Source organism: Lissotriton helveticus, chromosome 1_1 (assembly GCF_964261635.1).
Source record: "Lissotriton helveticus chromosome 1_1, aLisHel1.1, whole genome shotgun sequence".
NCBI classification, from domain to species: Eukaryota; Metazoa; Chordata; class Amphibia; order Caudata; family Salamandridae; genus Lissotriton; species Lissotriton helveticus.
In genome coordinates, this window is record NC_136057.1 from 678,588,588 (window position 1) to 678,602,056 (window position 13,469).

At 41.1% G+C, this 13,469-nt stretch overlaps 2 protein-coding genes across 2 annotated transcripts in view; one reads left to right on the top strand and one right to left on the bottom strand.

The window, feature by feature from the left end:
• Positions 1–10,016, top strand: part of CDNF (cerebral dopamine neurotrophic factor) — a 149,707-nt gene extending 139,691 nt beyond the window's left edge. Inside the window, exon 4 of the mRNA XM_078655046.1 lies at positions 9,698–10,016. Within this exon, the coding sequence (XP_078511172.1) occupies positions 9,698–9,876 (179 nt within the window). The 3' untranslated portion in view covers positions 9,877–10,016. The remainder of the gene's footprint in view (positions 1–9,697) is intronic.
• HSPA14 (heat shock protein family A (Hsp70) member 14) overlaps positions 1–13,469 on the bottom strand; it is a 440,582-nt gene that overhangs the window by 376,474 nt on the left and 50,639 nt on the right. The gene's annotated exons all lie outside the window — the stretch shown is intronic.

The window sequence follows — 13,469 nt, forward strand, 5'->3', positions numbered from 1 at the left end:
ATCTTCACAGTTATCGTTCTCATGGTTTGCCTGCACTGGTATCTTCCTAGGTGCTAGAACACTGGACTCACATTTATCTGCCTGAAAATCTGGGGGGGGGGATTGAATCTCTTTGAAAAAGAGCTGCATTAAAACCCTGACTCATAAACTCTCCGTTGTCAGTCAGTTTCCACCCTTCTTGTTCCAGCCCTTCTCTCTTCCATCCTCAGCAGGTCCCTCCCTTTGCACTGCCCAGGAGTCTTACACATATTTGCCACTCACTCAAAGCAGAGCAGGTGGTAAATGTAGCAGGGGCCAGTGCAGGTAAGTGCGGTAGGGCGGGGTGGAGGTATGTCGACAGACGACGGAATAAGATTCATTTATTTATTTAATTTTCCCTATTCAGTCGTCTGTTGACTTCACCCCCCTCCCACCCCGCCACGCTTACCTGCACAGGTCGCTGCTGTGTAAATGTGTGTGTTAAACCACTCAGACTATACAATTCTGTGCAGAATTTTGCTCTGTAAATCTGGGTCCATGAAATAAATCCTCATTCTTAGGAGTTTAACTTGTAATAGCAGTAATTCTGCTGCTGAGAAGTGGGCCGTAAACTGTAATTCTAGCTGCCCACAATCTCTGCACAGAATTCGTCATGAGTCATAACCTGGGCCAATTTATCTTTTGCTGCTGCCACTTTTATAGAATATTCACACCGATTGTCCTTCGTGTGTCAATGGGATTAGGAAAGAAAATGGTTGATTCCATCACGTTCTTCTTTTCATTAGCAATATAGCTCATTGATGATTAATCAGTATGGTCTATATGACATTTATGCTTCGTTATTTGTTGTATTTGTAGCATTTATTGTCCTCGGCCTCCACACGTTATGGGAAAACCCAGAGGGAGCCTCATTTCCTTTCCATCTAAGACAGCCCTCAAAGAGATCTATTGGGAAAGGGTGGCCGAACGAACCTGGAACGACACTAGCACAGAGACTATGGCTGGAAGATTCCTGGAAGCGAAGTCCCTTCCCAGCCTCGAACTTTACTGGGATGTCATCACTAGCCCGAGGGATAGGAAGTTGTTCTTCCAGATCAGAGCGGGTGCCCTTCCCCTTAGATCTCTGACAGGCAGGTGGGGTGGCCCATCGATTAGCAATTGCCCTTCTTGTGGAGTGCATGATGAAACAGTTGGACACTTTTTATTTGCATGTAAGACCTATGCAGAGCCCAGACGCATTTGGCTTACCCCTATGTGCAAGAACCTAGGTACGACTAGCAGTGTGGTAGCCCTAAGAATTATACGTACCAGTTCTTCACTGCCTATAGTAACAGCCACTGCTAAATATCTTGGTTGGTCATTGTCCATTCGACAAAAGTTTTTAGGCAGATGATTGTAGACGACGCACTGCCAGAGTGTCTGTATTTTATCTGTAAAATTTTATCTTAAAATGTGATTGATGTATGTTATCTGTTTTTAGCTTTATTTTTAAATACAAATGTTTTTTAATGGTTTTATTGATGATTGTAAATGCTTTTATGAGTTAACCTCGAATAAAGCAAATTTGAATTGAATTGAATTTATTGTTGTGCTGTATCGAGATACCATTATTAAGTAATGATGCTATCTAAAATAAAAATGTATGCATTAAAATTAATTTTGAAATTCGCAAATAACTAGTACAAAAAGCTTCTGACAGGAGCCTGATCCCACCTGGAATAGACTGATCCCACCTGGGAAGGACGAATAAGACAAACCCCACGAGCCTGGGCTGTAATTAATAATTTCTTGACCTCTTGCCGTTTGTTTACCTTAGTTTCTTGGCATGTATCAGGCTTTTATTAATTTGCAGCAACACAGTTGCATATGCTAAAATTTTTAACGTAAAAATCCATGCCCTTAAGTGTAGAGATTCTATTATAAAAATGTATTTGTGCACGTTCTAAGGGGAATTTTTTGTGCTTAATACATATAGAAATATAGATGGGTAACCGTGAATTATGGGTATGTTTTTCACTGCGAGTTTCTGGGTCACATGATATAAACAACAAGAGTACATTGTGAGTTGTCTATTATGTCGCTGAGCACCCCGAGGTGAAAAACATGCCCGTAATTTGCTTTTCACCCATCTAATATTTTAGGTTATGTATGGCCCCCAAGTCATCTAACCATGCTTACAACTGCTACAGAGGGGCGAAGGGGTAATGGGGGAGCCAAACCTAACAAGGCCTGTCATCCATGTTGTAAATCAAAAGGAAAAATACGTGACCTCCTGTCTACCACCTCTAGCACTCTCTCGGCCTTCCCTTCTTGGCTTTGGCTTTGTTGGTATTTTACCAATTCAAAGCTGTAATACTGTGCCTGGAGTGATAAATGGCTTTTGTTATTTTACAGCTCGGCAAGGACAGCACTGTGCTAGTCCTATGCTTAAAAGATTTGCTGTAGAAATGGCAAAAGACTTTGTCCATTTCTATCTCGGTGTAGATAGCACTGTGCTAATCCTATGCTTAAAGACTTTGATAGAAAAGCAGACATTTGAGGTGAGCAGATCTAGAGTGTCGCTGGTGTTGAGAGTGCTCTAAACAGGAGCTGCTTTCCACCTAAACTAGAGAACTACCAAGAGTTCTCTGCTTCTTTTTTACATAGTTTATTCATCACTCTGTGACTGAAAGGGTATTGTGTTGACTTATACTGGGTGCTCCCTTGTGTCTGGACAAAACTATACCTCTCTTAGGAGCTCTAATTAAAGTGAAACATTGTGTCAGGGGTTGCTTTTATTCATTTCAGGTTGGCTTGGTTGGTATTTTACCAATTCAAAGCTTTAATACTGTGCCTGGAGTGATACATGGCTTTTGTCATTTTACAGCTCGGCAAGGACAGCACTGTGCTTGTTCTATGCTTAAAAACATTGCTGTAGAAATTGCAAAAGACTTTATCCATTTCTATCTCGGTGTGGATAGCACTGTGCTAATCCTATGCTTAAAGACTTTGATAGAAAAGCAGACATTTAAGGTGAGAGGATCTAGAGTGTCGCTGGTGTTGAGAGTGCTCTAAACAGGAGCTGCTTACCATCTAAACATGAGAACTACCCAGTGTTCACTGCTTCTTTTTTGCATACTTTATTCGTCACTCTATGCCTGAAAGGGTATTATATATATATATATATATATATATATATATATATATATATATATATATATATATATTCACAGTAGTTCGAAACCAACTCGGCATCCGCTTCCGTCGATAACGAAAATTGAAAAAAGCCACAAACTCGGTGCTCTCGTTTCCAGTGAGTTTATTTCGTGAGTAACAGCCCACCAGTCGCCATGACGCGTTTCGCCTCAGCCGAGGCTTGATCACATGTCATGCAGAGAAGAAAGGAAGTGACATAAGTAGTGTGGAAAGTCACATGGTCAATACTATATCCTCTAAAATTTAAAGTGATATACATCAATTCACAAAAGTGCAAAAACGGAGTTTTGAGCATAGTGCTCTAGTGGTACATTGTTTACAAGTTGAAATATAAACTCGAATCAAAAATAACAATTCATTGTGTATATACATTCTTTTTGTCGCTCTCCTCAGATATTACTCAGGAATATAGGCAGGCATATATATAAAAGGGAAAAACCCAATAAGAATATTTCATAAAAAAGAAAGTTTTGTTTCCTTAAAAAATATATTCTAAATTTCATATATTTACACCATATTTACAAATACTACAATGTCCCTAGTTTTCTATATAAAGGAAACTAAGAATAGCAGGCCTATTATTCTTATAGGTAAATCTACCTTCTGCATATTCTGATTTTTTGGACATTAAATATAAGTATGCGGCCTAGAGCATGTAAGTGGTAATACATCACATGGGAATAAAATTCCTGATTCGATATAGAATAATACCACAGTGGGTATAGAACAAGTAAGTAACTCTCCATTTAATGACCTCGAGTCTACGTGGATTCCCACATTCTACTGTGTGCTTCCTTGGGGGTCATTAGTTAAGATCTTTGTTAAAGTGACAGTGCATTAAAATTCCACCTATTATTAAATAGGATTACAGATATATTCAGGCTGCCTAATATACATATATACAAAGACATTTTTCTGCTCATCAGACATACTGGTGCCAGCAAGACAGTTTATAGAACCATAGGTGATCAGAGGCATGTATAAAGATCCTCACTACAGTTCAGTCCCCCAGGCTGTTTACTATTTAGTTCGAGGATGTAGCGTGTTTCTAAGAGACGTAATTTCCCATCTCTATCTCCTCCCCTCCTTAAAGGTAATACAGAGTCCACCAAATAGTATTTTAAAAGATCTGAATTGCTCTGGTGATGTTTTTCAAAGTGTCTGGCCACGGGGTAAGACTGATCTTTCCCAATGATCGCTCGTAGATGTTGGAGGATGCGCTTGTGGGCGGGGAGACGAGTACTCCCAACATATTGTAAGCCACAAGGGCACAGTAGTATATATACTACATACTCGGTTTTGCATCCCAGTTTCTGTCTGATGGCAATGGGAGTATCCTGGAAAGGACTGATAAAATGGGTTTTGTTTATGCCATGTTTACAGGCTTTACAGCTCTGGCATTTCTTAAAACCTGTAATTCGTTCCCACCATTTTTTGGGAACGTCCATAGTACTACTGACAATAGCATTGCCTAGCGAAGGAGATTTCCTGAAGGTGATCTCAGGTTTATTTTTTACTAGATCTCCTATTATGGGATCCCCTTGGACCAAGTTCCAATTTCGTGAAAAGATCTTACGTATTTCAGCATGTTGTTGGCTGTATGTAACAATGGCTCTACACTGTACTTTTTCATTTATTTTAGGCTGGTTCTCAGCTGAGTCATTATTTTCTGGACAGTTCCCTAAAAGTTGTTCTCGGGTCAGTCTAGTAGTTTTTGTTATGGCTTCATCCACCACTTTTCGACTGTAAGCCCTCTCCAAAAAGCGTAATCTGCACTGCTCTTGAGCTAATTTGCATTCATTTTCAGTACTGCAAATGCGCTTAATGCGCAACATCTCCCCATAGGGGATGCTGCGTATTAAATGTTGCGGATGATTGCTCGAGGCATGTAACAACGTGTTGCCGGCAGTGATTTTCCTATGCAGTCTGGTTTCTAGTTTGTTATTATGTTTATCAATGTAAACTTCTACATCTAGAAACTGTACTGAGACGTTACTTATTGTTGAAGTAAATTCCAAATTCACATCATTAATATTCAGTTTAGCAACAAATTCAACAGCACTTTCCATTGAACCACTCCAGACAAAAAACAAATCATCAATATATCTGAGGTACAGTTCTATATTCTGTTCAACGATTGTACTGTGCTGTCCCATGAGGGTCTGCTCCTCCCATAGCCCCATGTGTAGACATGCAAAGCTAGGGGAGAAGCAAGACCCCATAGCCACCCCCCTGAGTTGTTGATAGGCCTGGCCACCAAAGGAGAAAAAGTTTTGCTGCAAACAGATTTGTAACATCCCCATAAGCATTCTGTTGTGTTCAGCATTATGCAAAGGACGTTTGTCTAGGAAAAATTGAATTGCCTTCAGGCCATCCATATGTCTTATGGAGGTATAGAGAGAACAAATGTCCAGTGTCATCAATATGTAATTCTCTTTCCAGCTAAGCTTAGACAATTTACACAAAAAGTCAGTAGTATCTCTTATATAAGAGTTCAATCCTTTCACCCACTCCTGTAAAAAATAGTCAATGTACCTTGAAAGGTTTTCCGTCGCACTGCCGATCGCCGATATTATTGGCCTACCTGGTGGGACCAGGGAATCCTTGTGGACCTTCGGCAGAAGGTAGAATGTGGGTATCACCGGGAATTCCTTCTTTAGAAACTTTAGTTCGTCTAAGGTGATCAACCCACTGCTGCGCCAGCCAATAGGTTTTCCATTGAGTTCATTCCAGGCCGTTCTGATCATGGTAATGTTAGTTTTACGGTAGCAGGATGTGTCCTCTAGCTGTTTTTCTGCTTCTGCTAGATATTGGTCACGTCCCCAGAGGACAATATTGCCCCCCTTGTCCGCTTGTTTCACCACCAAACTCTCATTTGTTCTCAATTTCTTGATTAGTGAATTATAGCACTGGTTCTGTCTCGCAATGGCTTGGCTCTTTTTATTTGTGTTGATGTAAAGTTTTTTAAGGTCTTCCGCTATTAGGTCCTGGTAGATATCTAAATTGTCATGAACAGAAATTGGATTAAAGGTGGATTTGGGCTTAAACGGTGTTCGTGATGCATTACGCCCAAAATTTGGATTCGACATGGTAGAGGATATAGTCTCCCCTAGTTGATTTTGTTCATTTTGCAGTTCCCAAATTTCTTCAAAGGAGGGAGCATCTCCTGCTGATAGAGATGTGGGATTTGTATTGGATTCTGTAATGGCCTTTTTATTTGGTCTAAGACGATGGAATTTGGTCAATTTGAGTTTTCTTATGAACCTGTAGGCGTCCATGCGAGTTCCTGCATAGTCAAAGGATCGCGGTGGGCAAAAGGACAATCCTAGGCTCAAGATCTTGGTTTCTTTTGGGGTTAGGACGATATTTGTTTAGTTTATTATTGAGGGGGACCCTGTTGGTTCCCCCGTTTTTTGTTCGCCCATCTCCGTTGATTCTTCTTTCTGTTTGCACCCCCATTTCTTTTTGTGGCATCGTCTCCGCTCTGCCCGTTTGCGGTTCGCCCTTGTCCTGTTTGGGAGAATTTCACTCTCGGTCGTAGAGTCTCTCGTCTTGCCTCGCATAGGCGTTGTACCTCTTGTGCGGGCGTGAGTGCAATAAACCCCACCGGGGTATTCTGTTGTCCTCCGTCTGATTCGCTTCCCTCAGTGGAGCTCAGACTAATGGATGAAGTAGCGCTTATATTATTTTTTGTTGCATTTCCAGCGCTTCCAGTTCCTGATTGGCTTCCCTTGTTTTCAAATTTACGGGCAAAAGTAAAAATATGGCCATTTAAGTAGTCCAATCGGTCTCTTTCAAATTTAAACGCTTTGCGTTTTTTTATAATTTCCTCCTCCTTGGCAAGCCGAGATTCCATGTCATCTCTCATTTTCTTCATGACTACATCATTTTCTCCCAGTTCGGCTAGTTCCGATTCCACTAACTCAACCTCTTTCTGTATTTTTGCTCGGTCGCTCTCAGCAAACTCCACCAGGATTGCCATGAGTTTAGCCGAGCAATCCAGATTGGTTGCCGCCCATTTTTCGAGCATTAACGGATCGGGGCTATCATAGCTCGGTGCAAGTGTGATTCTAAGACCACGTGGTACGCGGCCAACTTCCAGGTACATTGATAAAGACTTGTTTTCCCACCATTTGGAAATTTCTTTTTTCATAAGCTTTTCTAGTTTACGAAATAAATCACGAACATTGGGTGTGGTTGTACTCGCGGCATTGTCCAGTATTGTCGGAGCTGTCGCCCCCCCAGCCGGGGTGACGAAAACCGATAAGGCAGCCTGCTCCCTACTTCTCAACACGGTGTCAGACATGGTGATGTATGGCGTTATTACAAATACAGGAAACGAGACGAACTCCGCCACAAGGATAGTTTCTTGCACATGCACAGAGTTCGTGCACACTCCTCACTGCGCGTTTCTCAAGCAGTTGGACTCCCAACCCGGTTGCCGAAATACCTCAGTTTTTTGTTGATACTCAGCTCCTCCAGTCAGAGTCAACGTGTGCCTGTCTCGCAGGGGCTTTTCGCGGCTTCCTCCACACCGGAGTCCAAAATCCGGCTCCCAAACAGGAACCTCTGCTTCCCGCCGCTTGTCGCCACTTACAGAGGAGGGGCTTTTTCCGTACCCTAGAAGCCTCCAGGTACAAATATTCACAGTAGTTCGAAACCAACTCGGCATCCGCTTCCGTCGATAACGAAAATTGAAAAAAGCCACAAACTCGGTGCTCTCGTTTCCAGTGAGTTTATTTCGTGAGTAACAGCCCACCAGTCGCCATGACGCGTTTCGCCTCAGCCGAGGCTTGATCACATGTCATACAGAGAAGAAAGGAAGTGACATAAGTAGTGTGGAAAGTCACATGGTCAATACTATATCCTCTATAAAGTGATATACATCAATTCACAAAAGTGCAAAAATATATATATATTAAAATCAATGATCATATACATCAAAAGTATTACTTTAATAATATTTTAGAATTATATATAATTAAATGAATATATTATTATATGTGTGTTAATTGTTTTAAATAATTCTTAAATTCATAAAATACATGTATTTTTTACTTTATTACTTTTACTTTTAAAAATATTTAATATTTAATAATTGTTTTTATATATAACAAAACTAATATTTTTCACAACTATATTAGCTACATCAATATTTGTTTTTTTTAAGAACAGATTTTATTTGCCAAATAAATGTATCGCAGAGCACTGCAACCCAGCAACACATGCACATAAAATGTATATAGAAATGACTTTGACAGTTTCCATGACAAAATAGGACAATTTAAGAGCAATACATTTGAAACAATAACCTAAGAAATAAAAAGAAAACAAACCCCAAACCCTACCCCCCATCGCACTTACGCCTACTCCAGAGCAACACCAGATAAGAACAGTTGCATCCATCCAGACATAGTACACCTACATCCACGGGGCAATGTTGAATATCCACTATAGTGGGAGGGACACCAAGTCCGCTGACCTGGCTACTGAAACAGGTTCTAGCTCTAGGCCGCGATACTCTGCCCATCTCCGCCAGCTTTTATAATGTGTAAGCGGGCACCCCCTGGCCACAAAGATAGTGATCTCCAGCCGCATACAGAAATCCATGCCATTACATTGATATTTTTGTTCCGATATTTTTATCATTTACAGTAAAGGTATAGAATGTTGATATTTTTGTGGTCGATAATTTTGTAGGTCGATGTTAGTGGCCTTGATCTTCTGTCTGTGAACCATTCGCACTAATGGCTCTCAGTAAAAGCTATGCATAACTTAACTATCTGTTTTAGTTATATATTTTTTGCAAATATAGCATACAAAATAAAGTGGTGTTTGCCCTCCCCTCCCTTCCTCCATGATTGTACCACAATCACAAAAGAAAAAAAGAGGATAAATTAGATAATCAGGGAATTATTTGTTCAGGATATGTTTTCTTTTGTGTAAGTCTGCTCTCTTCCTCTATACGTTAACAGGTTTGGAACCTAGCGAATGGGCAAAGAAGGCCTACATAGTATTATATACTAGATTACTTGACACTAATATTTAGATACAAAACATACCTACTCATTGTTTGATTACTTATGCCTGTGAGATCTCCATCTGGAACTGAGATTGTAAAGGCAACAGGACCTAAAATATATTACTATTGCCAATCTGAACAAAACTGTATCCCAAGTTGCTAGCCACTGGAGACAACCTAGACTGCCACCATTTAATTATGATGGAAGAATTATCTGTGTTACCTCACTCCAAATTATCACCTTTATATGAATTGATTTTTGCACATTTTCTGTTCAGAGAAGATGGAATTTAGGTAAGGCCACCATAGGGAGGTTATATGTGGGCATTGTTCCACCTTCACTTATCTAAGGCGAGGGGTCCTTTGTTTGCATAGGTTGTGGGCTCGGTGGGATTGCTTGTTTCCAGGCCCATGCTGGCTCTGAAATCCCATGAAGTGCAATCAGAAATGTGTTCAGCTTCAGGTTTGATGCATCGTTATGTTTCTTTTTCATTTTTACAGAGAAGGTGCTGGATTTAAAATCAACAGATCTTTCCAAGCTGAGAGTACTGGAGCTGAAAAAGATCCTGGACAGCTGGGGAGAGGTGTGCAGAGCATGCATGGAAAAAACAGACTTTGTGAATCTAATTAAAGAGTTGGCTCCTAAATATGCCTTTGCAAATCACAGAGCGGACCTTTGATGCTCTGAAAATGCAGCGCAGAACACGCTTTTATGCATCAGGCCTTATTGACTGCGATGACGAGTCTTACTATTTATCAAGATGTTAGTATTTTATTTTTCATGTTAATACATAATAAAATATGATCTTAAATCCGTACAAAGAAATTTTACATTTTTGTATTCCCATTATAGTGATGTATAAACTATGCATTTTCAAACTGTATTGCTTCTTGATACTGTTTCACTGGTTACTCATTGCAGCCTGCTAAGAAAAATGAGTTAGATTATAACCGTTTAAACAGATTCAGTTTAAGTGGTATCTGCGCGTGCACCTTTTTGAGACTCTGTCTGTCTTTCTCACTGGGGTTCGCAGCTAGTGGGGCCAAGAACTCAGAAAATGGTCTGTGCCAGAAAGTAAACCTCCTAAAGCTTCCACTCTATAGGTAAACGTAGATGAGCAGTCAAGGCCTAGAAGAAAAACAGCCCCCCTGGCTATGCACTCTATACGTTGATCACAATCACTAGATGATGAACGTCGTAAAGTCTGGCAGCAAAAAGCATAATGCCACAACAAGGCAGTCACTGCACCTCTAAAAGTGCCAAGGAATGTTCACAAACAAATGATGCGATCGCAAAGGACCTCGATCAATGCAATGCAAAATGGAGAATTTGACATCCTTCTGCCATAATGAAGTTTCTTTGTTTCAAGTATTAACGCTCACTGTTGATTATCCTAGTGTTCATGACTATCTAAAACAGTAGAGAACAAACTCTTTGTCAGTCGATATTGAGTTTACCTCGTAAATTTCAGAAAACGGACCCGTGCTTTCATATTTGAAGAGTGCATTTTCAGGTTCCAGGAATATTAGCCTAGGTTTGAGGGAAGTGGTGGAGGTCGCCCAAAATGGGAATAACTTTCTACTTAGGTGCCCTAGCAGCTCATTGTCAGTTGTTCCACACCCAAGGGGGACCATGTATGAAGCTGATCAGGTCAGACCTGTATCTAACCCAAACAAGCATTTGCAATGCAATAGGTCTTGCATTGTTAAAAGTTGGCGCTTTTGGCATGGGAAATGACACTGTTTTTTAAACCCTTCGCCGTGGCGTGGGTGGGGGGTGAGCGCGGCGCTGCTATGCTCGTGATGGAACCATGCCGTCATGAGTCACGGGCGGCATGTGCCTATGACGGCGTGGTTCCGTCACGGCCCCGCCCGCTCATTAATTCGCCCGCACAGGCATGGAATTAATGCCGCGTGGGCGAAGCAGCAGCCGCATGACGGAACCACGCCGTCATGAGCACACGTCAGCCGTGGCTCATGGCAGCGTGGTTCCGTCATGGGCAGGCAAGGGGTTATTTATATTTACAGTTTGCAGTGGAGTGCTAATTTGACATATATGCAATTACACCACTGCAGGAGACAATCAAAAGAGCACATATGGAAGAACTACCTGAATATTATATCCATGCTAAAATTGAGAGCATTATGTTACAAGCAGCTAACTAGACAGGGTGCTGTGAAAGAGGCTTGATATGCAGTAGTCAGCCAACTGAGAGCTCTTGCACTCAAAACACCAGGCCAACACATGGCCATGTGAGACACAGCGGATGCGGCATTTGAGCGATGTGAGCATCTGCACCCATAGACATGAGACTTGTGTGACCCTTAGGAAGGAGGTTTGTCCTGGCGAAGGTTTGCTGTAGTTCAGCCTACCGAGGCCAACACAAAGAAAAATTTCCAACCTTAACCCAAGTGGTTGTCTAAAAGTTAATCACAATAAGGATTCTGCATATAATGCGCACAAAAGGTTAACACACTTATGGGACCAAATGACATTCAGATCACTTTGCTATTAAAGGTCATAATTAGTGCATTATGGAGAAATACAAAATATACACTTATGCTGCATCTATAAAATAAAAAAATTCGTGGTGTTGCCTTAACGAATGTATAAAGAATAGGAAATATGTAAGTAACAACACAAAATCAGGCTGCAGGCTAACTCCTAAAACCTGTAGCTGAAATCATGACACGTTTTTGTTGTAAAAATCTCCTTTTTAAAAAAAAAATGTTTAGTTTTATAAAGCGCGAACTAGACCTGAGACATCGGGTATCCAAGCACTTTACATGAGCACTAGTTTCAATAGAGAAGGACACATTAATTTTTGTAGGCACAGGGAGATTAAGTGATTGGCCCAGAATCACAGGATGTTGAGCGTCGCTGTCGAGACTCAAACCCGGTTCCCCAGCTTCGATGAGGACTCTCTAGCCGTAAGGCTACATCCTCTCTACAACATCTACAATTGATAAGCAGTTGGAATTAGTATTAAAACAACTATGTTGCAGAGCCATTTAAGTCCGTAACAATGTAAATAAACACCACGTCTGAACTTTATTACATGCTGATTAAAGACAGCAGGAAAGGAACAAAATTGCCATGTGGTTTTAATTACTCACTGAGACTGCTATGTTACTATTAAAATAATGCAGTTAGTTAATAGATTTTACTATATTTTAGATATTTATGGGGTGATAAACAAAGAAAACCGACATTTCATACTAAGACTGGAATTATGAGGCCCAGAGACTCAGAAGAACTGTATCCTTTAAGGGCTGATAGATATAATGTTGGCGGGAAAAAACTCACATCGCTGGTTACTTGAATCTGTCCTTGAAAGCACTACCATAACATTGCCTTTAAAGCAAATAATTAAATACCTTTCTTGTGTGCAATTAAGCATGGTATTAACATTCTTTATCTCCGAAGGAAAGAGTGGAAAAGTGCTGTGTCAACACCTCAATATTGGTAGATATGAACTACACCAGCCAAAAAGTACAGCAGAACTGCAAGCCCGACGGTGTAGCAGCAGGTAGCTGACGAAACAAAACAGACCAGGAGAGCAGACTCGCAGGGTCAGTAAAATCCTTGACTCTTCACAAAACGGACTCAGGTTGACGCATTTATTGTGTAATTGCAAGTAGGTGTCGCTCTATGCAGAAAAGAAGTTGACCATAAATCTAACAATTAAGTTCCACAATTCCCAAAATGCGTACAGTTACAAATAACCTTTTTTTTAAATCGGGATGATTAACAAGGGCGAAGGCGTAGGAAAGCAAGGGGGCACGCACAAATTAGGATGGTATTTAGGAACATTAACCTACCATGACGGCGTGTGCGGTTGACTACAGAGTGCACCTGCACTTAAAAAGCAGCAGAGCACCCCCCTTCAGCAGCAGGGGAGAGAGCACCTTAAATTACAAGTTAAACAGCCCTTTGTCCTTGAATGGCTGGCTTCTTAGAACCAACTGAAAGCGGGCCTTGCTGAAAGAAAGCACGGCGCCCCTGCATCTAAGTTAGATGCATGGTGGCCCAGGAAGAGGGCAACATGGTAATAAGGAAGTGCTAATGAAAGCGAGCTACAATATAAAACACGGCGCCCGTGCATAGTAAACTTATGGGCATGGCGGCCTGAGAAGCCTGTGCCACGGCATTTAAACAAAACCAAAGTAGTCCCTACACTAATCAGACATAGACCTGCAGCGTAACTAAGCTGTAGTTCATCGTTGCTGCTTGCCTGAAAACGGAAGTGATGTTTCTGAGCGCCACCCAGTA